This window comes from Chanodichthys erythropterus, chromosome 19 (genome assembly GCF_024489055.1).
Source record: "Chanodichthys erythropterus isolate Z2021 chromosome 19, ASM2448905v1, whole genome shotgun sequence".
In the NCBI taxonomy this organism is placed as follows: Eukaryota; Metazoa; Chordata; class Actinopteri; order Cypriniformes; family Xenocyprididae; genus Chanodichthys; species Chanodichthys erythropterus.
In genome coordinates, this window is record NC_090239.1 from 30,035,637 (window position 1) to 30,059,659 (window position 24,023).

Genomic DNA, 24,023 nt, shown 5'->3' on the forward strand with positions numbered 1-24,023 from the left:
AACTCATATATACAGCATATGTCTTAAATATATTCACAAAAGTTATAATCACAAAAAGATTTTGTTGTTGTTGTTGTTGAACAACTCACTTTGACTGCATTATTCAGAAAATTAGACTGAAGACTGGAATAATTGTTCCTGGAAATTCAGCTTTGCCATCACAGGAATAAATTACATTTAAAATATATTCACATAGAAAACAATTATTTTAAATTGTAATAATATTTCACAATATTACTGTTTTTATTGTATTTTTGACCAAATAAATGACTTGGTGAGCCTAAGAGACTTCTTTTGAAAACATTAAAACATTTGTAATGATTCCAAACTTTTGACCGGTAGTGCAGATTCTGCTCATGAAACTGAAAAGTGAACAAAGGACGAACTCAAAAGAGAAATAATGGAATAATTTACGCCATAACAGCAATGTTTGATTGCAAGAAGAATTGTCATTTTGCACATCATCTGATTACACAGATTGCAAAACACTGTTCTCTTTGCAAACTTATGTCTTAACAAATGTTTCCTCACTGCTTCACAACAACAAGAAGAGTTTGTGACCAACCTAACTTAAAGGAAACAACCAGATGAACTCTTGATGAAAAGATAAAAAAATGTTTGCATATGCTCTTTTCTGTAACTTGTCTTTAAAAGCAACACATTTAACTAACTTCAGTTTTATCTTGTTTTTATTGACAGTTTGCGACTGCACTGGCTGCGCTGTCTGTAAATTCACAGTCCTAGTGCATTATATAGCAGGCTATCTACATATGGGAGTATTTAACATTTAATATATAACAATTTTAAATATATATGTTTGTGGGGAGTCTGGGACTAGTTGTCACAGGGGGAATTGTCATAAGGTCTAATTGAAGTAAATGTAAATACACTACCGTTCAAAAGTCACCAAGGCTGGATTTACTTGATCAAATGTACAGTAAAAACAGTAATATTAAACAGTAATATAGTACAATTTCAAATTTCAATGGCAAAGCTGAATTTTCAGCATCATTACTCCAGTCTTCAGTGTCACATGATCCTTCAGAAATCATTATAATGTTCTGATTTGCCTTTCAAGACATATTTCCTATTATCAATGTTGAAAACAGCTGCTTCATATTTTTGTAAATTTTTTCATGAGTCTTTGATGAATAGAAAGTTCAGAAGAACTTTTTTTTGTTTGTTTGTTTAACATATTTGAATCACCTTTCATAATAAAATCTTCTGAGTTGGTATTGATCATTATAATTCAGTGCTGCTGACAAACATGAGTTTGTTCACGTACATTAGAGAACAGCTGAATCCCATCACATGAGGATAGAGGTATGATGTAATCAGCATTGTTTACAACCAAAAATTAGACCGTTTTTTGTTAGAGAATTGTACACTTCTGTTTTATGAACTTTAAAAATGTTTGCTTTTACTCAGATAACATCTAAGCACAATATCAAGACAAGCACAGACAAGTGTATCACTTTATCCTCACAAGAGCCCAGGATGTACAGTATTTCCATCATCACCCACAGGAAAATTAAACAACTGCACCTGTGAATCACAATGAATCACTGAGTCACACTTCACAAAGAATCAAAAAGGCACATGTGATTCAGCGTACCGTCCGCATATCAAAGGTTAGGGAAACATTCTAGCACTAAATCCAGGATTAGTCATATACAAAATTATCTGGGCTGGTTAGGAGTTGTAGAGCAGGGTGTGAGGGCATTATGTGTGCTCTGTATGTGTGTTCTGAAAAAAAAAAAAAAAGTTACATTATAAGATGATTTTAATTAAACTTTTTACTAAATCAATTACAAACCTGATTCCAAAAAAGTTGGGACACTGTACAAATTGTGAATAAAAACAGAATGCAATGATGTGGAAGTTTCAAATTTCAATATTTTATTCAGAATACAACATAGATGAGATATCAAATGTTTAAACTGATAAAATGTATAATTTTAAGGGAAAAATAAGTTGATTTTAAATTTCATGGCATCAATGAAATGTTGATGATGTTGTAATTGATTCAGTATGTGGTCTAGCATTGTCATGTTGGAAAATGCAAGGACTTCCCTGAAAGAGACGATGTCTGGATGGGAGCATATGTTGTTCTAGAACAGTGGTTCTCAACCTTTTTTGGGCCAACGCCCCCCTATCCATTATCCCGGTCCTTTACCGCCCCCCAAACACCATTAGCCTACATCATGAATCCATTTTCCAAACCATGTTTTTGTCTTATCCTGAATCACTATGACCCACCTATAATAAGAGTTTAGCCTATTTATATTTATATTGGCTACTATTAGACTGGTTCGAGTTGGCACCGCTGTGGAGTAGGCTACAGTAGGCTACCTGCAGTACCAAGACGCCTGCAATTTTGGCTATTTACCACTAGAGCTCCAAAAGTTACGGACTGCGGCTTTCATAATTAAAAAGCATGTCACAGAAAGCCAAATAACAGATTTGATTTGACTGAACAGTGGCAGGCAGCCGGGACAAGCTGGAACCGGAACCTCTGAAATCTGATTCGGCACCTCATTTGGGGGATCCCCCTCTCATATAACACAAAAAGTGGTCCATGCCAGGTTTTGTGTTTTCCAACACATACGCAACATATAAAGCAGTGGCTGTCAAACTTTTTTTTTAATGAACATTTTTTTTATTGACGCGACAAAACCAAGTCTAGTCAAGCATAAGAATACTAAAATATATAATATACATATACAGAACAAGAATAAAAACTGGTAAGTAGCTATAAACAAGCCCAAACGAATTAATTTGAAGCGAAACTGAAAGTAAAAACCGGTGTTCTCTCTCGTTTGGCACGAATTCAAATGTTTCCATATTAGCAATGTATTTAGATGCTTAACTTTTATTTGTGTCTAATAGGATTTGTACTTCACTCCCGTTTCAATATCAATGAAAAAAATCATCCTCTTCACATGAGCAAAAATGTGTTTGGCAGAACCAGTTTCAGCGTTGGTCACGCTGAACGGCACAGATACTATATGGAGTATGTATGAGCAGTGTAATTTTTTATATGTTTGGCTGACGGTATTTTATTTTGATAATGAACAGGCTGTCATGTCAAGTTTGCAATGAATATGTTGAGTGCGCACACGAGGCGCCGGCGCGATCACTTCAACTGGTTTCATACCAACAGAAACAACTTAAATACCGTAATTTACAGATATGAGTAAGACATTATTCGATACTGCAAAGTTTACTTTTATACACTCACACTAAAAACAGAACATTATGCTTTTGCAAAATAAAGAACACAGGATGCGCTTTTTGCCATCTCGGTTTCCTTTCCTTGAACTTGTTTGTGGAGCGCCGCGCCTCACAAAAATTAATCAAACTGAGCAGTATAGGCTACTATTGGGCAGATTTTTCTTTCGCTTTATTAATCAATTAAGTCAAATATATTTTGTTTATTCATTTTAGACTATGCTTTTATGAAAATGCCAACCCATTTTTTAAGTCTCGTGACACAGGGTTTAATTATAGACGTATAAACTTCGATGACGATATTTTCTGAAACTTAAGCGTGCAAGTCGCATGCTTTGCATTATGAAGGGAACTTGTGATTACAGAGAGAGCTATTTGTGTTGTTGGATATCGTTTTATTGAAATGCTGTGAGGAGACGCATGAAATGACTGATGAAATACTGGTTAAACAAGTATATGCCCATACACTGGCAGTCTCCACATGAACGCGCTCGCGCACAAAATAACTACGAGTTTAAACATTTGATTTATATGTCGAGGGCTGTTTGTCAGACTTTGTGGGCCCTAATACATAATGCCATGGTGTTTTACGCACAAGTGGTCATTACACACCATGAGTATGCCAATGGTTTCCATCACCTTGACGCGCATTTGAACTAACGCAAAACCCAAGATAATCTGAGTCTGCTATATTGAATTTCTTTGATAATTCTGGACAGTAAAAACGACCATAGGCGGCTATACGGTCATTTCAGCGCTAATGTGTGCACTTAGGATTTATTACGCATTTAGGAGAGTATTGCAAGAAGCTGCTTACATTAATCTTACTTTGGAAAAAAATAAATAAATACAATCATGATTTTTCATAAAAAAAAAAAAAGTTATAATTATAGGCTTAAATACCTTGGTATCAGCTTAATGTTATCATCAATGGTAGGCCTATAATTAATTCAATTCAAATTGATTCGATTTGTCATGATTAATTTGTGTCCATAATAAGTAGCCTAAAATTAAAAAATAAATAAATAAATACAATTAAAACAAATAGTCTAACAAGAATAAACACATATGAACAATTATTAAATTATTAATGTATTATTAATTATTTTCAACTAGCCTATCTTGAAATTATCCAAGCAGTATTTTGCACTCAGATGTGACGGCGAAATTACCTAAATGTGATTACAGATTATATTTTAATTAATTATCCATCAAATTGTCATTTTTTCCTTACAGTCTTGCGAGTTAACAATAATGCCCAGTAAATTACTTTGTGAACAAAGAAAACATTTTGGCATTAGGCATTAAAAATGTAAAAGTTTTACCTTACAAATAGAATTTAGTTTCATTCATTTTAAAATTCGTCACCGGAGTGAATGGGAACATGATTTATTGAAAATATTTGAAAATATAAGTGGTTCTTATTAAGCAAGTATGTTAAGTCAGTACTTTTTTAATGGCTTGTCAACTTTCCATTCCTCCGCTGCGTGGTTCAGCGCTGGATTCAAGGCACAACCGGATTGTTGTCAGTGCGAAACACATTTTTGTGCAACGTGAATTCATGTCAGCGTTTGAGCGCTGGTCTATGACTGGAAAAATAATCGTTGCAAAAAAACGATACATAGCCTAGCTTACATGTTGCATTAAACTGGCAGATTTTAGAATGTTGAAGGCAATTATTTTGCAAGTAACTACACGTTTAATCTTGTCGTGCCTGGATCTTTGGCGTAAACTCGTGAACGCCCCCCAAGAACAGCTGAATTCCCCCCTTTTAAAAATCTTGCTTCCAATGCCCCCCAATGTTCTCTGAACGCCCCCGTTGAGAAACACTATTCTAGAACTTGGATATACCTTTCAGCATTGATGGTGCCTTTCCAGATGTGTAAGCTGCCTATGCCACACGCACTCATGCAACCCCATACCATCAGAGATGCAGGCTTCTGAACTGAGCTGTGATAACAACTTGGGTTATCCTTGTCCTCTTTAGTCCGGATGACATGGCGTCCCAGTTTTCCAAAAAGAACTTCAAATTTTGATTTGTCTGACCACAGAACAGTTTTCCACTTTGCCACAGTCCATTTTAAATGAGCTTTGGCCCAGAAAAAACACCTGCACTTCTGGATCATGTTTAGATATGGCTTCTTTTTTGACCTATAGAGTTTTAGCCGGCAACAGCGAATGGCACGGTGGATTGTGTTCACCGACAATGTTTTCTGGAAGTATTCCTGAGCCCTTGTTGTGATTTCCATTACAGTAGCATTCCTGTATGTGATGCAGTGCCGTCTAAGGGCCCGAAGATCACAGGCATCTATGGTTTTCCGGCCTTGATCCTTACGCACAGAGATTGTTCAAGATTCTCTGAATCTTTGGATGATATTATGCACTGTAGATGATGATAACTTCAAACTCTTTGCAATTTTTATCTGAGAAACTCCTTTCTGATATTGCTCCACTATATTTTGCCGCAGCATAGGGTGAATTGGTGATCCTCTGCCCATCTTGACTTCTGAGAGACACTGCCACTCTGATAGGCTCTTTTTATACCCAATCATGTTGACAATTGACCTAATAAGTTGCAGATTGGTCCTCCAGCTGTTCCTTATATGTACATTTAACTTTTCTGGCCTGTTATTGCTAACTGTCCCAACTTTTTTTGGAATGTGTAGCTCTCATTAAATCCAAAATGAGCCAATATTTGGCATGAAATTTAAAAATGTCTCACTTTCAACATTTGATATGTTATCTATATTCTATTGTGAATAAAATAAAAGTTTATGAGATTTGTAAATTATGCATTCCTTTTTTATTCACAATTTGTACAGTGTCCCAACTTTTTTGGAATCGGGTTTGTAGAACTAGAGGGGAATGTATTATGTGGCACACCAGAAACTGAACACCATATTAGTTCAAAGTTTTGAAACTTATAGGTTCCCAAGTGACCAAACTAGTATGAGGCATATTTCTTGTTTTGGTTTTCATTATTTTATGATATTCATTTGTTACTAATATTCTGCATATATGACATTGACTCCATTTGCAATCAGTTATTTAAAACTAAGGCAGCTCAGGAAATTTGAAATAACTTTTATTCAGAATTAAATACATACATGTAAAAAAAGTAGTCTGTAAATGATCAATTAAATTAATTAAAGCATAAAGCATTTTGGCATGTTGATTATTTTTCCAACCACATATTAAGATGTTTTACAAAAAAGATACCATCATAAGCACTACTTTAACAGACAAAAACCAGCTCTTACTCAAGACCAAGCACAACAGTGTACGTGTGCTTTTTAAAGCATGGTTTAAAAAAGCACTTTGTGATTCAGTCACCCCCACACTATAAAAGTGAATGAGAAGGACTGTAATTTGTTTAAATGAGTCACATGATGATTTCACGTCTGTTCATCTTCTTGGAATGGTGGGTGGTCTCACCACAACCTTCACTGTATCTCCAGTGATCTGCAATGTAAAAAGTCAACACTTTAGTAATAGGTAAATGTAAGATCTGTTTTTGTAGCTTACATTAATTTTACAGAAACTGTTTATTATATAAGCATACAATACAATCACTTTCAGAGTAAACACAAAGTAACTAACTTGATCTGTCATCCAGGATCCTGTTGCTAAAGATGGTTTAATTGGTGGCACTGGAGGTGCTGCAGTTGGCTTGATTCCCTACAATTACAGAGAGGATTTTCTTGCTGAGAGAAATGTTTAAATTACACAAGCACAATGAAACTATGTAAACATCATTAGCTCTGTTAGAAAACCTATATCACAACTATATCATTTACACCAGATGGATAATGTATCAATTTTACACAATTAGATGTGACATTATCAAATTGAAAATAAAAGCTTTTACAAACTGGGGAATGAGTCAATCATTTTCATTGGTAACCGACTATGTGTTTGTCTGAACAATGTCAGACTGCAGGCAAGGGGTTGCAAAAAGGTGCAAAAAAAGAGCTGGATCTATTTGCAAGCAGTATCTTTAAAACTCATTATAATGCATCTCTCAGGATCTCAAGAAACAAAACATGATGAACAGAGCAACCACATAAAACTGACAAGAACTGACAAAGACTGACAAAACACAGGGATATAAATAGACAGGTGGAGCAACACCTGGAGCAAAAGGCGGGGCCGCGGTGATGAGTGGCTGAAGTGGAGCCAGGGTGCCGGAGGAATGAGGCCGAGCCGCTGTGACTCAGGTCTGAGGTGGAGCTGAAGGAGATGGAGGGGCAGACGGAGTCAAAGGGGTGAAGGGCCGAGGACAAAGGCCCAGAAGTCTGTGGCGAAGGCAGAGCGATGACTGACCAAGGCAGAGCCAGAGTGATGAGGACGCCCGGTGGAGCCTTAAGGACGATGGTCCCAGGTGGAGCCAAGGGAGGAAGGAGCAAAGGTGGATCCGAACAGTCGACGAGCTGATGTGGAGTGACAGGCTTGGAGGTTCAAAGTGGAGCCAGGGGGTCGACACACCAGGGTATAGCTGGCAAACAAGAAGCCCAAGGTGGATCCGAGCTTTTGATAGGTGCCAGCGAAGGAGTCGTCAAAGGGCTGGAGGGAGCCAGTGGACGACGGTCCCAGGTGGAGTTAAGGGAGGAAAGACCCAAGGTGTAGCCAACTGGTTGACGGGCTGATGTGGAGTGATGGGCTTGGAGGTTCGAAGTGGAGCTAGGGGGTCTACACACCAGGGTGGCGCTGACAAACATGAAGCCCAAGACGAATCCGAGCTTTTGATAGGTGCCAGCGAAGGAGTCGTCAAAGGGCTGGAGGGAGCCAGTGGATGACGGGCACAGGTGGAGCCAAGGGAGGAAGGAGCCAAGGTGGAGCCAACTGGCCAATGGGCTGATGGGAAGTGACGGGCTTGGAGGTTCAAAGTGGAGCCAAGGGGTCGAAACACCAGTGTGGAGCTGACAAACAGGAAACCCAAGGTGGATCCGAGCTTTTGATAGATGACAGCGAAGGAGTCGACAATGGGCTGGAGGGAGCCAGCGGAAACGGCCGAAGAACTGGATAGCATGGTTTACAAGACTACCTCCTTGGCTATGACAGAGAGGGCAGAGTTAAAAAATGGCCTCTTTGGCTGATACAAGACAGACAGAGAGTTTAAAAACAGCCTTCTTGGCTAATCCGGGACAGGCAAAGAAAGAGTTCAAAAATAGCTTCCTTGGCCGATTCGGGATTGGCAGAGAGTTCAAAAGCAGCAACATTGACCGATATGGGACAGGAAGAGTGTTGAAAAACTACCTCCTGTGGCGTGCCTGATGCATCCTCACTCACTCTGGCAAGGGCAATCCACACTGATGTAATACCCACTCGACGAAATCGTGGAATGTCCCTCGAGGGTCTGTTGATTCAGACCTGACCGGAAAAACATGCAGAGGCTGATGTCATCGTAGTACACGAAGGGGATCAGATCTATAATCCTCTGTGTGTGCACCTCGAGGGACTGATCCCACTTTGAGAAGAGGAGGATCTGAATTGCTGCTACATCCATTTGTTAGATCAGATCTTCTGTCAGCAATGGGTCGCAAAAAAGTGGAAAATAAAAGAGCTGGATCTATTTGCAAGCAAAATCTTAAATTAACACAAACTCAGGTTAACACTTCTCTCAGGATCTCATGAAACAAAACATGATGAACAGAATGAATGATGAATAGAACAACCACATTAAACTGACAAGATCTGACAAAGACAAAACACAGGGCTATAAATACACAGGGACACACTGGGAACTAAACAAGGAAATTAACTAGACACAGGAGTCACACATGATGGCAAATCAAAAACCCTGGCAACTGATGAACAAAGACAAAGGAAACTGAACTGGGAACAGTGCAAAACTAGCTTAAAACAAACTCAAACCCAGAGCAGGTGTAACAGACAGGGCGGAATGGACAGAAGGAGGGTTTGAAATTTTTTTTTGCAATTCCATTTGATGCCATTGGTGATAGATATCGGACATTTCAACAAGATGGCCTGTTAAATATGTACGTCGCACTTTAAAAGGAGTAAAAAAAATAGTAGGCATATGCTTTTTTCTTTGGAAAAGTAATTGTGCAAGAATACAAGAATTCTGTTTTAATATTACTTGAGTAAAGTACAAATTCCCAGCAATAATAATTAAGTAATGAAGCACACCCCTAATTACAACAGTTGTTGTTTACAACAAATACTGACAGAATTTTCATTTTTGGGTGAAATTTTTTAAACATCATTTTATTTGACAAAAGAACGGTCACCAAAAAAATGTGGATTTCTGCTATCAACTGTTCATCTCACCTGTTTAACTGTAATCTGCTGCGGGTGTGATGGCGGCTTTTTCGGAGGCTGCAAGCAGAATATGAGAACAAATGCATTTTTATGTTTGTACAGAGATGCAAAAATTTGATGCTTGATTCTTTCCCGTCCCAGAAGGGCATTATATGTGAAACTACAAGTATTTCACCCTAGTTTTACCTTTAGTCTGTCCATATGCCTTTTGTGTATTGCACACTGGAAAGCATTGCTGTAACAATTGTGGACTCAAATCTTTGAACAATACTAGAGTTATGTTTGATTAAGTAGTGATTAATTAGATATCCATGAGCATAATTTGTTCTACTTTTCAACATGTTCAAGTACCTAAAACATTTGAACAGACAGAAATTCTGATCCATTCATTCTTAAAAGAATGGTCCATTCATAATTTACACAATTTTTAGATGAGTTACACAAAGTTTTGGGTGAGTTTCTTCAGCAGTCTATTATTCTTGTATGAATCATTTTAAATTTACCCAGCCCTAAATTGGCGTGTAAAAATAATGAAGGTTGTACTAACTGGGGGGACAGGACGGGCTGGGCCCACTCTAGCAGTTAGAGGGGTGCAAGGTTGAGTTACGGTGGTCCCCATGAAAATGGGCTGGCTGATCTGAGGGCGGTCATTATTGGCACTGTTGTTCTCAAAAAGAAGGTGCTGCCCTGAAGATGGAGCTTTTCTGTAAACAAACAGACAGACATAAAATGAACAGACAGATTATAATTAAATAAACTCACAGCTAGTCAGACATTATGACCAATGAATTTCCAAGACACTTCCAGGAAATCAGCTGGATCCAGCTGTAACTATGCAGCATTACATGTTTTAAAGATGCACTCTTTTTCCTTCCTTAAAGGTTTTACACACAAGGCATGAAAAAATGATGATATCTCACAAAGACTCCAACTTGCAAGTTATATGACAACATTTACAAAATCATGATGAGTCTACCTATTTTTTTTTTTTTCACACATTTGTTGATCTCTATATATGGGCTGTGCTGTTTGTCTAGAATATGCAAAGAAAAACAGCTAAATGACACGCACGGTCATATGGTCAAAAAATTCATCCAACCATTCATTCTCATTCTGCTTACATATATTTATATATAATCTATTTTTAATCTCTATAATAAAAATGTATAATTCAGATTTTGATCTCATTATCCATTTACATATATTATATATATCTTCCAAGGGTTTTTTTCCCTCCTAGGACTTTTTTTCCCAGTGCTAGCACGCTGGGTTTTTCTCCTAGGTTTTTTTTTCCACCCCTGGGAGTCAGCCGACATTGGCTTAATGTAGCACCATCTTGTATATGTTACATATTACCACGCCTGCTTGTACAGCTTATCTTTAACCACTTCTATTTTTCTGTGCTTCTAATATGTAAAGCTGCTTTGAAACGAAGTTGGACATAGAGGTGTATTAGAGGTAAAAATTATATAAATAATGTTCGGTTTCTCGCACAAACTGATCGTTTCGTGTCTTAGGACATTAATGTGTCGTCACGAGCCGCAGGTTTTAATTTTGATTTGTCTAAGCAAGTTTTATTTACTGTTATAGTTGAAGTTCCCATCTACTGCTATTATTTGACTGACAGACGGCAGCGGTTGCAGTTAAAAATCATAATTTGCGTTCGACTGAAGAAAAAAAGTCCCCTACATCTTGGATGCACTGGGGGTAAGCAGATAAACATAAAATTTTCATTTTTGGGTGAACTATCCCTTTAATGCAACATTGACACTGTTACTGAACTGAATAATGAAATTATTGTGGTCTCTAGAGCTACTTAAAGTTTAAGTGAATTTGTTACATAATTGATGAACTTTGCAACACTGATGCAGTTACTGAATTGAATTGAAACAACACTGAGCTAAATTGAGATGAATAATGACACTATTATCTTATTCCGTTGAGCTGCTTTACAGCTGAAATTTAATTTCATAATTAATTAATTTTACAACATTAACACTGTTATTGTCCTGTTTATTCATTTGAAGCTGCTTTTCTGTACTGTTTAAAGCACTATACAAATAAATGTGACTTGACTTATATATAGGGGTCATGGGGATGCTGGAGCCTATCCCAGAATCTCAGGCCAAAGGCAGGGAAACACGCTGGAAGGATGGCCAGTGGGTCAAAAAATGTTTTTTTTTTTTTTTTTTTTTTTTTAAGAATTTTTTTTTTATTGACACTAAGACTAATGGTTGGGGGGGGGAGGTAATTTAAGACATTGTGCATGATACATTTGGCAAAGCATGTCAAATCAAACAACTCACGTTTTGTGGCTGATGATCCGTTTTCTTTTTTTACGATAAAGCACTACTCCACATATTAGTACAAGTAGAGCGATTGCAACTGCTACTGAGATGCCAATGATCTTTGCTGGTCCTAAGAAATTGAAAACAAGAGTAAAATTCATTAAAATGGCACATTACAGCAGGTCATTTAAATGCACTTATGAATTTTCAGAAAAAAAAGAGTTTGAGTTTGATTACTCAATGTCAATTCAGAATATTTGACGTCACAGGAAGGAGGTGCCCAACCAGGCTCACAGTGGCATTCTTTTTTATGATTACAAATCTGCAAAATAAGAAACAGTAACACTTCAAATATGGCTTTTTATATTATGAATTCTAAATATGACATTTTCCTGTTTGTTTCAATGCGATGGAGGTTTGATCTCACCCCTCTACCGCTGCATTTCAGCGAGCAGTTTTCATTACTGCCGTAAACATTCAGGTCTTGGCACATATAATTATAGCAAACCTGTTGAAACATAACAGATTTGTACCTACAGTACAATACAGAAATACCTGCTGTGATAGTTCAAATAAATTCTTACATGCTTACCTTATTATGTTCACATTTTGTGCCAGTAGGAACCATGCTGAGGGCGTCCTCCTCTGATTGGTCCCCAGCTATGTTGCACATTCCCCATAATGTTCCTATGACAGCTTTCTGACCGGTAATGGGGTACTCGGTTCCTCCATCGCAAAATATCTTTCCACACATCTTGTTTCTAAATAAGGAAAAAAGTGAATTATTTAAAAAATCAGTTTAGTCTACACCCGGTGCTATAAATACGGATGCTGGAAAAGTCATTTTGTGAACTATTTTCACACAGCAAATGATAAAAGATCACATACTCTTTAGTACAGGCTCTGTAGCCGTCTTTGGTCTTTCCACAGTGAGAATCATTTTTTCCATATGTGTTTCGTAAAAAGCATGTTTTAGAAGCCACTGTGGCACCTAGTGACAATCAGAGACACAACATTGAAGCAAATATCAATTCTTTTTAGTTTTTGATGAATGAATAACTGGTCCTTTTTTGAGAAGAATCAGCTCATTATAATCAAACTTTCTTTCAGCACATTCAATTCAGACTGCAAGGTTCATAACTTAGCTAATAAAGCAATTATTTTGCCATTGTGATTAGACGCCATGGTGCAGCGCACAGTATTTTGCAAGCTCCCAACCCCACAAACCATGATTGTGCTTCTGAACAAAGTACTACTGTAGGCCTAGGTTACTCTAGGGCAGGGTATTAAAATTACTTAAAGTTAATTTTTAAATATTTTAACAACACATTTGCATGTTCACAGGTTTTCTGGTATCAGTTAATGGTCATATCAAATTGTATGATGAGTTAATATAGGGCATCCTGACTTGCCCACAACTTAATATTGTAAATATTTTGTCATATATTGTGATTTCAGCTGCGATATGACGTATATCATACATGTCATATGTATCATATAAAACATCATATAGCTATTGCTGAGATTTCTATACATGAAGAGCAGACTTTATTGCTAAAGAAAATACTTTCAGTGGTGTTCACACTTAGATTCACTCTTTGCAAGAACCAACTAACACTACAAATACTTATTTCTCAAACTCTTCACTTTCAAACATTCAAACCCTCAAGCTTTTAACACGTCAAATCATCAAGCTTTTAGTTTGGCAGAATATTGATGAAATGCTGTAAACTTTTGCCTACAAAAATGTTGGCAATTATGCAAACGTGACTGTAATTAAAGCGAACCTAGTACACATTGCGTTCCCAAAATTTTTATTTTTATTTTAATGTTACATTCAATTTACTAACGGCTTGTGCCAAAACCCTTTTTTGGCATTAAAAACTACTGTCAAGATTTTTCTAAAGACACACAGTGAAAAAGTAGCACTGAAAAAGGCATGGACACAGTTACTTTTGCAGCTAACCTTACTGCTTATGCATTTGTAGGAGTAGCATAGATGTTGGAGAAGATTTGGACTCATGCTTACTTGTTCCCCAAAGTCTTTGGCAGTGCTTGAGGAGAGTGGGGCATTGGCCATTGTAGCAGTAACCCTCACCAGAGCTGCAAGGAATGCCATTCATCTTAAAATCATTCTCTGGGCATTTCTCTGAGAGCCCTGTGCAATACTCTGGAACGTCACACTCATTCACAGCTGCTCGACACAAGTTTTCAGAATCTTTTATCTAGCATGGAAAGAGAGAAAAGCTGTAAATAACGAAAACTGTCAACCACAGCCTACCATCAAATTATCTAGAGTTAATGTCGTCCCACATGCTTAACACGTAAATATAAACAAGGCATTGGATCGCTTGCATGGCCGCACCTCACCTCTCTCACGCATTTTGGAAGTAAACAGGTTGAAAAGATAATAGACAAGTGTAGGTGATGAAGGAATGTCAGAATTTTTCTTTGCTTTCAAAACACTTGTATATAACCAGATGTCCCTGTGCTCCATTATATTCCGTATTACTTTATAAAGAAATTCACTGTAGTGGTAGGACACTTGAACATGTGTTGATTCATTTGCATGGACTCTGAATTATGGATTTTTATTACCTAATATTGCTTTTCCCCTCTTAAAATTTTTTTGGACAAAAATGCAAGCTGCTGCAAAATATGAGTTTGCTTGATTTTGCAAAATCCTGGAGGGTGTCAGGGATTGTTTGGATTGGTTTCTGTTTAGGGTGGGTTTGTTATGTTTAGTTCTATTTCCTGTGTTTTCAGTTGGTTACCTTGGTTATTCATTGTTTGATTATCAGTTACACCTGTGGATTGTTTACAATGATTGGTTTGTCTATCTATTTAAAGGGTTAGTTCACCCAAAACTGAAAATTATGTAATTAACCCTCTGGAGTCTGAGGCTGATTTGGGGCTTGGAGAAGTTTTGACATGCCCTGACATTTGTGCTTTTTTCAGTTGTTCATAAACATATAAATGACAAAAGTGTCATTACACTGTATTCAGCACAAACTAGGCTACAATAATATGTGAGGAACATGTATGTACATGTTTGTATTTTTGAAGGAATAATGTTTATGCGTGGTTATTGAAAAAACAAAAAACTTAAGTCACTGAAATAAGGCCAAAAAAAGTATATTAAATTGGTGTTCACAAGACTTCTGGGCATTGGAGGTTGTAGACTAGAGTTTTTGCTTCAGAATTATGTAAGAATTATGCTGCCTACTCCTTCATATAAAACAATATATTGATTTAGTTTTTGTAAGACACTTTTTGTCAAGAAACACAGTATGCGTGGAGGCGTGAATCATCATGAATAATGGGCCATTTACACCTGAGAAGACACAATAATCACATAATAATGACCTGAAATGACTTGCATATTAATGAGGCCTTTCAGTCAGGTAGGCTGTGAAAAAAACCCTCTGTAATAATGTCTCAGCTCATCATAAACAGCAATACTGTGAAATATTATTACAATTTAAAATAATGGTATTCTATTATATTCTTTAAAATATAATGTATTTCTGTGATGCAAAGTGTCTAAACAATTATGTTACCTCTATGGCATATTTCATATATTTTAGCTTAAAAGCATGCAAATTTGGAGAAATATTGATGGATTCTTATATATTTATGTAAATTTTCTATACTGAGAAGTAATATTTATTGTCATCACTATTAGTGCTGGATACTGTGTTTTCAATTCATACTTGCAGCTGGAAGGCACTCTGTACACCTTTAGGCCACAAATTTATATAAAGAAGAAAAGGAACTAAGAACTAACGGCATGTCTTCTAGAGATCACAAACCATGGCTTTAACATCCAAATAAACACTTTTCAAGACAATAAATACACGATTGAGACAATGCATACAAGTATTGCCTCTGAATTTGCCTTTCAATAGCGCTGGCTCCGTGGGCGTGGCCGCATTAGCAGATAATGAGCTGAATCTCGGACTTCTGACACAGCTCTTTTTTCATACAGATTACATAAACACAGAATGTTTGTTTTCGATTTGACTTGCACGATTTAAAACCTGACATTTCAATGTTTCTTTAGACATAAGTGTCATTTTTTTTGTCATTAGTATTCATAAGTTACAGTTCATTTTCTGAGAACTATCAGATTGGACTTTGTTCAGAGGGAGAGGAGAGATCACGCATCATGTTAGTTTTCTTTATTTTACAAAAAACACAACATTTTGTTTTTACTCTGAGTGTACAATAAAAGAAGACATTCTATAGTTTCAATTGATATATTACTTATGTCTCTATGACAAGAAATTACGGAGTATTTTAAGTCTGTTTTGCTGCAATGTGAAAAAATCCTGTAAAATGCGCCTGCGTGTTTTCGGACCTTAGGGAGTTAATTACTCACCCTCATGTCGTTCTACATGCTTAAGACCTTTGTTCATCTTCAGAACACAAATTAAGATATTTCTGATAAAATCTGTTGGCTCAGTGAGGCCTCCATTGCCAGCAAGATAATTAACATTTTCAGATGCCCAGAAAAGTACTAAAAACATATTTAAAACAGTTCATGTGACTACAGTGGTTCAACCTTAATGTTATGAAGCGACAAGAATACTTTTTGTGTGCCAAAAAAAACTAAATTATGACTTTTCAACAATATCTAGTAATGGCCGATTTCAAAACACTGCTTCGAAGCTTTACGAATCTTTTGTTTCGAATCAGTGGTTCAGAACGCCAAAGTCAGTGTTACGTCATAAGTGTTTCGAAATTTCAATAGTTCACGTGACTTTGGCAGTTTGATATGCGATCCGAACCACTTATTTGAAGGAAGGTGAGTTGCCATTTTTGGGTGAACTATTCCATGAATAAAGACATATTCTATAATGTAATTTATAGTGACATTTCCCCACTCACACAAGCTAACTTCATCCCAGTCATTTTATCCACAATGCTCTACAGTGAAATGAAAAACACTTCTGGACATTACCTGGCAATTTTCACAGCAGTCTCCGTGAGCACACTGTGAGCCTTCAGTGAGTCGGCAGGTTGTGGGATCACAGCATGGATTTCCACATTCCTTAGAAGACAGTAAAACACAGTCATCAATAAGATATCAGATGTGAGTCAAAGATTAACCTACATTAATGCATTAATGATGTCATTTAAGAAGGATCATTTTAAAGCTGGACATCACTGAGTCACTACAGACACAGGATGTGTGCGCAATACCTCCACTGTTCCACAGTCACACTGCTCGCCAGGGTCCAGGAAAGCATTACCACAGACAGGCCCACTGTAGAGTCTATATGAGCTGGGGTTGTCCAGCAGGCAGCTGGGGTTGGCGTTGTCTAGAAATACACTCAGCTGCTCCAGACTACAGTCACTAAAGAGCTCCGGGAACTGCGTACTAGATACACAATTTTCGAATATGTAATTTGCACACTTTAAAATGCTACAAGGCAGAGCAGTCTGATCTATCGCCAATGGAAGACTCACATAGTGTTTTCAGCATAGAGAAACTTAAAGATTTAAAGAGTTTAATGCACACACAACTACCCTGGTGAAAAAGAAAGTGCGCTTAATTGTATTGCATGTGCACTTGTAGTGTACTGTGTTGTAGTGTAAGAGTATTTTTTTTTTAATTGAACTTGCATATAATATAATATTAATTAAATAAAATGCCACTTAAGTGTATTTAAAGAAAGTACATTTTCATGACATTTCTTAACACACTTAAGTACACTTTTAAAAGACACACTTCATAATTGTCCAATTAAACGTTTTACATTAAAGTATTTTAAATCATTATGTTTTAATAATCTTAATTTGTCATGCTTTAAAAAAAAAAGTATGCTTATTTTTAAATGTTGAATAACATACTAAAGCATATTATAATTTTAACTGTGATGTGTTGTTTGCTAATACATTTAAAGTTAATGTACTTTTAAATGTACTAAATTGCATTACAAATGTGTAATAACAAATATATTTAATAAAAACATGACATACAGATTTCAGTCGAAATTACATTAATGCTTGTCAGCAGAACACTTTAAACATATTTCAAATACAAAAAGTAAGTATGAAATTATATATAAAGATTTATTTAAGTCCTACTTAAGTGGTTGCCTGGAAAATCCAGCCTCACCGCTGTACCAGCGGATGAGTCTGGTCACCATTGAATCAATTCGATTTCTAGGGCGGAGCAAATCCGAGCAAACAGGAAGTGGAGTAAACCAATCAGAGAAGGGTAGATATGACGTTAGCAAATCGACAAGAGAGTCAACAGCGAAAAGTAAATAATTAATGTGTTTTGTGTCATTTAAAACTGAATTCACGACTCAACAGAACAAACTCTCAGGTCTCGCGTGTGACTTGAGGTGCAACGGAGGGCGGACTGACCAGACTGATATATCTTGTAGAAGATATATAATTCTGGACTTGCCAGGCAACTTAAGTGGGTCAAGAAAGCACTCTTAAGTTCAACTAATTGCATTTTATATTTAAACTATAATACATTTATATTTAACTGTAAATAACATGCAATTAAGCATCAGAAAACATTACATTCAGTTTACACTTAAGTATATTTTAAAGTATATTCATTTCATAATAAGTCGTTTTTTCATAAGTGTGATAAAGTGTACTTCTTTTTCACAAGGGAAAGAGGTTTCTTGGGCATTGCAGGTTGTTGCTAGTGTGCTACTATGTTGTTGCTAAGATGTTATGAGAGGTTGCCAGGGCATTCTTGGTGCTTAGGCATTGATTGCTTAGGGAGTGAGTGTTTGGTAGGTAGACAGATGGCAGGCAATTACTAGACAGACATATCTGACTTCTAAAAATGAACACTAGTACATTGAAAACATGGTGTTACGTTAAACAAATACTGCTTACCCCACACGCTCTGTCATGATACAGATGGAATTGTATAAATTGCCTGAGCCACATATGCAGTGATTTTCATCGTGTGACAAGCCCATGTTATGACCCATCTCATGCGCAATTGTAGATGCCAAGCCCAGGGAATTATTATTATGGTCCTGAAAAATAACAGCATATAGCCATTTATGGAATTGTAATATGTAATTAATGACTTTGAAGAAATAATCTTTTTTGTTTAATTATAGGAAGTAATTGGAAGTCATGAATACCTGATTGACTCCTGCTGAGCTTTCCGCACACATTGCATATTTGTTTGCCAAACCAACTGTGTCACCCAAAAAATCAATTCCACTAGAAGAAAAGAAAACCAACAAATAAAACAGTACCACTTTACATTATGGTCATGTTTGTTCACATCAATTAATGCATTAGCTAGCATGAACTAATAATGAGCAATATGTTTTTTACAGCATTTACAAATCTTTGTTAATATTAGTTGTTCATTGTTTGTTCATTGCATGAATTAATCTTAACAGATACAAACGTATGATCATTAATTAAATTAATGTATTAGTAAACGTTGAAATTAACATTAAATATGATGGTGTAAAGTATTGTTTATTGCTAATTCATGTAATGCCATTACAACTATTGATAACAATCAAGTGTTAGCATTATATTAAAGTATACTAGGTTCTGCTATGCTACAGTGTAGTGCAGGTCTTAGTCATCCAGCTGAGTAAATGGTTCATTAGGTCATATACTCACGTCACAAACTGAGCGTTGTCATGTCTGACCCTTTTAAGCAGATTGCTCTTTCTCCACTTGATAAACCGACTAAGAGTGTCATCAGAACTCACACTGACTACAAACTGGTCCTGTGTTGTCCAAACCTCAAGACCCACCAGCATAACCCGGATATTAAGGGGTCGATACAACTGAAAAAGAATAAGGTGTTTATTAAATTATATTACCATAAGACATTTATTAAAAGGGACCTATTATGCCTTTTTAAACTAGAATACTAGAATAGGTTTTCATGCTTGAACATTCAAAAAACACATTATTTATTAAATATTTTACATTGTTGCAGCACCTATCTATCAAGTCTGTCAGTAACGCTCTGTTTCATTCCTGTATCTATAAAGCCCCTCTTTCCCAAAAAGTGCAATGTGCTCTGATTGGTCAGTTGGACCCGTGTGTAACTTGTGATTGGTCGAGCGCTTCAAGCGTGTTTGAGAAATGCCACGCACCTTACTGTAACTGAGTTTCAACACACTACTAATGCAACTCAACCAGGGCTTGGCCCTTTTGTTGTGCATGCCTTGGGTGGGAATTATTTAAATGAGTAATATTGTGACATGTACGTTTCCGGAAATAAACTCAAGACTACAGTCAAGAAGTTTCAGGGAATTCGTGCACACTGATATAGAGAATAACTCCCTTTGAAGTGACTTTGTAACTTTGCAGACCTTTCTTATGCTCAAACAGCAGCATTACACACTACAGAAAGTAGGACTCCTTTTAGCTGATTTTCAAATATCGCAGGTTTGACTCTATTAGAGTAAAATATATGAATATTTACCTTGTCAACGTGATTTGCAACCTCCAGCATCCTGGCTCTGATACGGTCTATGTTAGAACCATAGTTTTTGAACTACAAGAGTAAAATATTGCAATCATTTGTTTGCCTTTTTTGGAAAATATACTTTTTTAGCTTTTGCTTGAAGTATCATGATATTCTATCAGCAAGATTTTAATGCCTGGATATTTGCACCACCATCAGTCATTGAAAAATTCATAACAGTTGATAAATATATGCCTAAAAGCTTAAAATCTTACCTCAGTGTTATCGACCACAAGAAACAATTCCACAAATCTTGGAGTGTGAAAACTGTCCTTTTTCTAAGAGGATATATCAATGGTTTCAAATCTATATATAATATCTTTCATATGCAGAACATTTGCTAGAATTGTGCTAGAAGATCTGATTACCCCACTGCTGAACTTTAAGGGGAGAGCCACTGGTGGTTCATGGTCATAAATAGTGGTTTTTGGTTCCCCACAAGAGCTTCTCTTCCACCTCAGATGTTGGTGCTTGTAGAGCGCATGATCTCCATCAGTGTGGTTGGTCAGGGGCTCAATCAGGTATACTTGCTTTTTCAACCTAACAAAACCTCTATGGACAGAGGACAGAATGCTGCTGTTCAAGATCATTCAAACAAATACTAGTGCATTTCCATTAGAAAAGCATATTGTAATGAACTTGTAAAATGCATGATACCTGATTCCAGAACAGATTGTCACACTGACTGAGGAATCTTCCAAATCCTGAATATGGCCATGATAATAGCAATTTTCCTGATACAAATGATACAAAAGTTCATTTCTGATCATCATTTTAGAAATACAGATATACATCTTATACACATGGGAAATGGAGCTGAGTGCAGATGTTGGTAAAGGAAGTAGTTTATCTACTGTATGCATCTAGAAAATGCTACAAAAAAATACTACTACTGCGGAAATAGTATGAGAGATATGCTGTTCTGAACATTAGTATTGTTAAATTAAAGTAAGTTACCTTTAAATTTGGATTTCTGCTCACAATCAATCCATCATCTTGGTAGTATATTTCAGTATAATTATGTCCAATGAGTTGCCTAAACCACAGTAAATATTTATTTAGGCCTACTTTAGAGTACAATTGTATATTTTATTCTATTAAACGTCAAAATGAAATGTAAAAGACAGCTTCAAGTGAACTATAATACACCCAAATGCAACACTCACCTATTCTTTTCCAAATGAATAATGTGATTTTCTCCTCCAAAGAATAATTTATATGTAAGTCTATCAGGATACATTTCATGGCTTTGTGGGCTTTTATCAGACTGTACCTGCAATGGATTTATATGTTAATCCACACATAATCAGCACAACTCCTTTTTTTTTTTTAGATCAAGGTGGTAAATGGTACCTCACCTTCCTGATGCTCTGTCTTTTAGGTCTCACCACATCAAACTGCTCTACATGAGGTAAAGTATGGATACTTTCTGCTACACATCCTGATGAAGAATCAAAATATATTTCAACGTTTCACAAATGCACTAGCCATACCATCAACAAAAGAGTTAACATCCTTGATAAACGACGTAAAAAAAAATAATAATAAAATAAATAAAAAAAATAAGTTGGAAGCTTCTAATAAAAATTCTAAAATAGTCTATTAACTGATTTGCTAACAACAAGAATGAAGATAATAAATTAACAAACTAATAAAGCTACTCTCAAATCGGTTTGTAAAGTTCCTCCATCACTATACACTATTAATTGACCTATACTAAATTAATAATACTATATCCCATTCCCAGAAATGTAAATTACCTTTATATAAATATTAATAAAATAGACAAAAAAGCGACCGGTTAAATCTTTCAGCGCAAATATGCTTTATAATTAGAGGCATTACGGAGTAAAACATAATTAAAAGAATATCATGTACATACCCCAAAGACAAAGACAACAAAGTACACGAGCTGTGAAGGCAGAGCACTGCATGATTAATGCGCGTTATGATACATGTCTGGCGAAGTACATGCCAAAAGATAAACTTGAGTTCCGCCCAAATGGGCTGCATTTTCACTTTATCAGGACAAACGCATAAAAAAAAATAAAAACGTAGAATGACTATTAGCATGAATCAGAAGTTTTGAAAGGGGCGGGGTTAAGGGGACGACACGACGGGTCGAAATAATTATTATTTTAATTTGACCAATTTAAATGTTTATTTTTAATTCTAAATCAATGCACCATTTCTCAGTGTCATTATGGAGGTGTAAATTACTGTCTGTGCTGCTGCTGAAAAAGATCCTCGACGAGGTTGTCACGTGGCAGATAATACTTTTCTCGGCGCTGGTCTGGGTGGACCAATCACAACCGTTTGTGATGACAAGATGAATATCTCTTTAAATACTTTTATATTGAACGATGGGGCGAGTTTTGAAGTTTAATGTTTTAATGTTTTAGATCACAATCTTTGAAAATTAAAGAATTAAATTATTTTAGGTTTTAGTGTGCAAAACACGTCCTGAGATTTGAATGCGTCTCAATGGAGCAGTTGGTGACTTGGGCCTCGCTCCGAGCGCCCTTCCATGAGCACAGTCGAGTTTCCTCTTTACCACCCAGTGGGACAGAACGCAACATATCCCGTAAGTGACTCATAACATTACAGGAAACACATTTCATAGCACATGTTTAACATGCAATTATACCTCTTAGCTTTAAAGTTTGTTTAATTCCTACGTAATCTTATTATTATTGTGCAATTGATGCAGTGTATGTAAACTGATTTTAAACACAGTATTTATAAAATTACAGTAGACCTGGACAGTCATTTGCAATATTCAGTATTGCCAGAATTTACTAAAATAAGGTTCAAGATAAACCCAAAATATAATTATGGACATTATCTGAAGGCTTTTTTTCTTCCCCAAAATATTTTGAACACACATTAACAGTAAGCCCTAATGTTGTGACTTGAATAAATAAATGAATAAATAAATAAATAAATATATCACCATCAGTCTGGTGGATCCAAAATGTTCAATATTCATATTCATTTTTTTAATTCATATTTCATGGTAATCATTTGGCTTCTGATTTATCAGTATTACTTTTGATTTCATATATTCATGTACTCCTACTCCACATATTAATCCTCATCATACTTTCAAGTATTTACTCTTTATTGTACTCATTTATGGTTATTCTTCTTGTATCTTTAAGAGTATGTATGCTTGCGATATTCAATGGTTCTTCAAATGTTCCAATGTGACAGGTTATGTTAACATGTTTGTGGTTCGATATCGGATGCCTGCCAAGTACTGCAGAAGCGATGACTATTATTTACTTGATTAATTTGTTTGTCACTATAATTTTTACTTAATAAATGTATTATTCCTTATTCAAACATGATCTCTGACATAATCATTGCTGGACTGCAAGTCCCATTTTGCAGGAGATTTTCACTTGCATATCATAACCACTAGAGGACAGATCATAGACACAAAACTCTGCAGTCCACCACACAAGAAGCTTTGGTATCTCAGTCAGTCATAAGCGTTGCACACTAATTCGCTATGTAGGCTACATTCATTTATTCCTATTTATTTATTGTTAGATTAGAGACTTTTATTTTGTCTCTTCTTGAGAAATTGCTCTGTTAGCCTATGAATTATGCTTATTTTCTGAAGATGACCAAATTTAGAAGAATAAGAACTTTGTGCAGTGGTTCACCAGTGCCAAAAACCATACTCTATGAATGATGTGAAAAGCAAGAATATTGTTTTGCCTTTTCTCCGT

General features: G+C 36.1%; 2 protein-coding genes across 3 annotated transcripts in view; both read right to left on the reverse strand.

The window, feature by feature from the left end:
- The window catches only part of exoc6 (exocyst complex component 6), a 71,235-nt gene extending 71,120 nt beyond the window's left edge, over positions 1–115 (reverse strand). For both annotated transcript variants that reach the window (XM_067368784.1, XM_067368785.1), the window contains exon 1: positions 90–115. In XM_067368784.1, coding sequence (XP_067224885.1) covers positions 90–100 — 11 coding nt within the window. In that variant the 5' untranslated portion in view covers positions 101–115. The remainder of the gene's footprint in view (positions 1–89) is intronic.
- Positions 116–6,128: 6,013 nt separating this feature from the next.
- adam8b (ADAM metallopeptidase domain 8b) lies at positions 6,129–22,323 on the reverse strand. Its single transcript, XM_067368910.1, has 23 exons — positions 22,169–22,323; positions 21,645–21,727; positions 21,453–21,559; positions 21,244–21,322; positions 20,944–21,020; positions 20,655–20,838; positions 20,502–20,564; positions 20,245–20,316; positions 19,428–19,597; positions 18,929–19,010; positions 18,672–18,817; positions 17,007–17,184; positions 16,765–16,854; positions 13,831–14,026; positions 12,690–12,792; positions 12,394–12,562; positions 12,229–12,309; positions 12,039–12,123; positions 11,820–11,931; positions 10,061–10,217; positions 9,523–9,570; positions 6,832–6,909; positions 6,129–6,693 (listed from the first exon to the last, which is right to left on the reverse strand). Exons 1-23 carry the CDS (start codon positions 22,218–22,220, stop codon positions 6,637–6,639), a joined length of 2,469 nt encoding a protein of 822 aa, XP_067225011.1. The 5' UTR covers positions 22,221–22,323; the 3' UTR covers positions 6,129–6,636.
- Between the last annotated feature and the right edge of the window lie 1,700 nt (positions 22,324–24,023).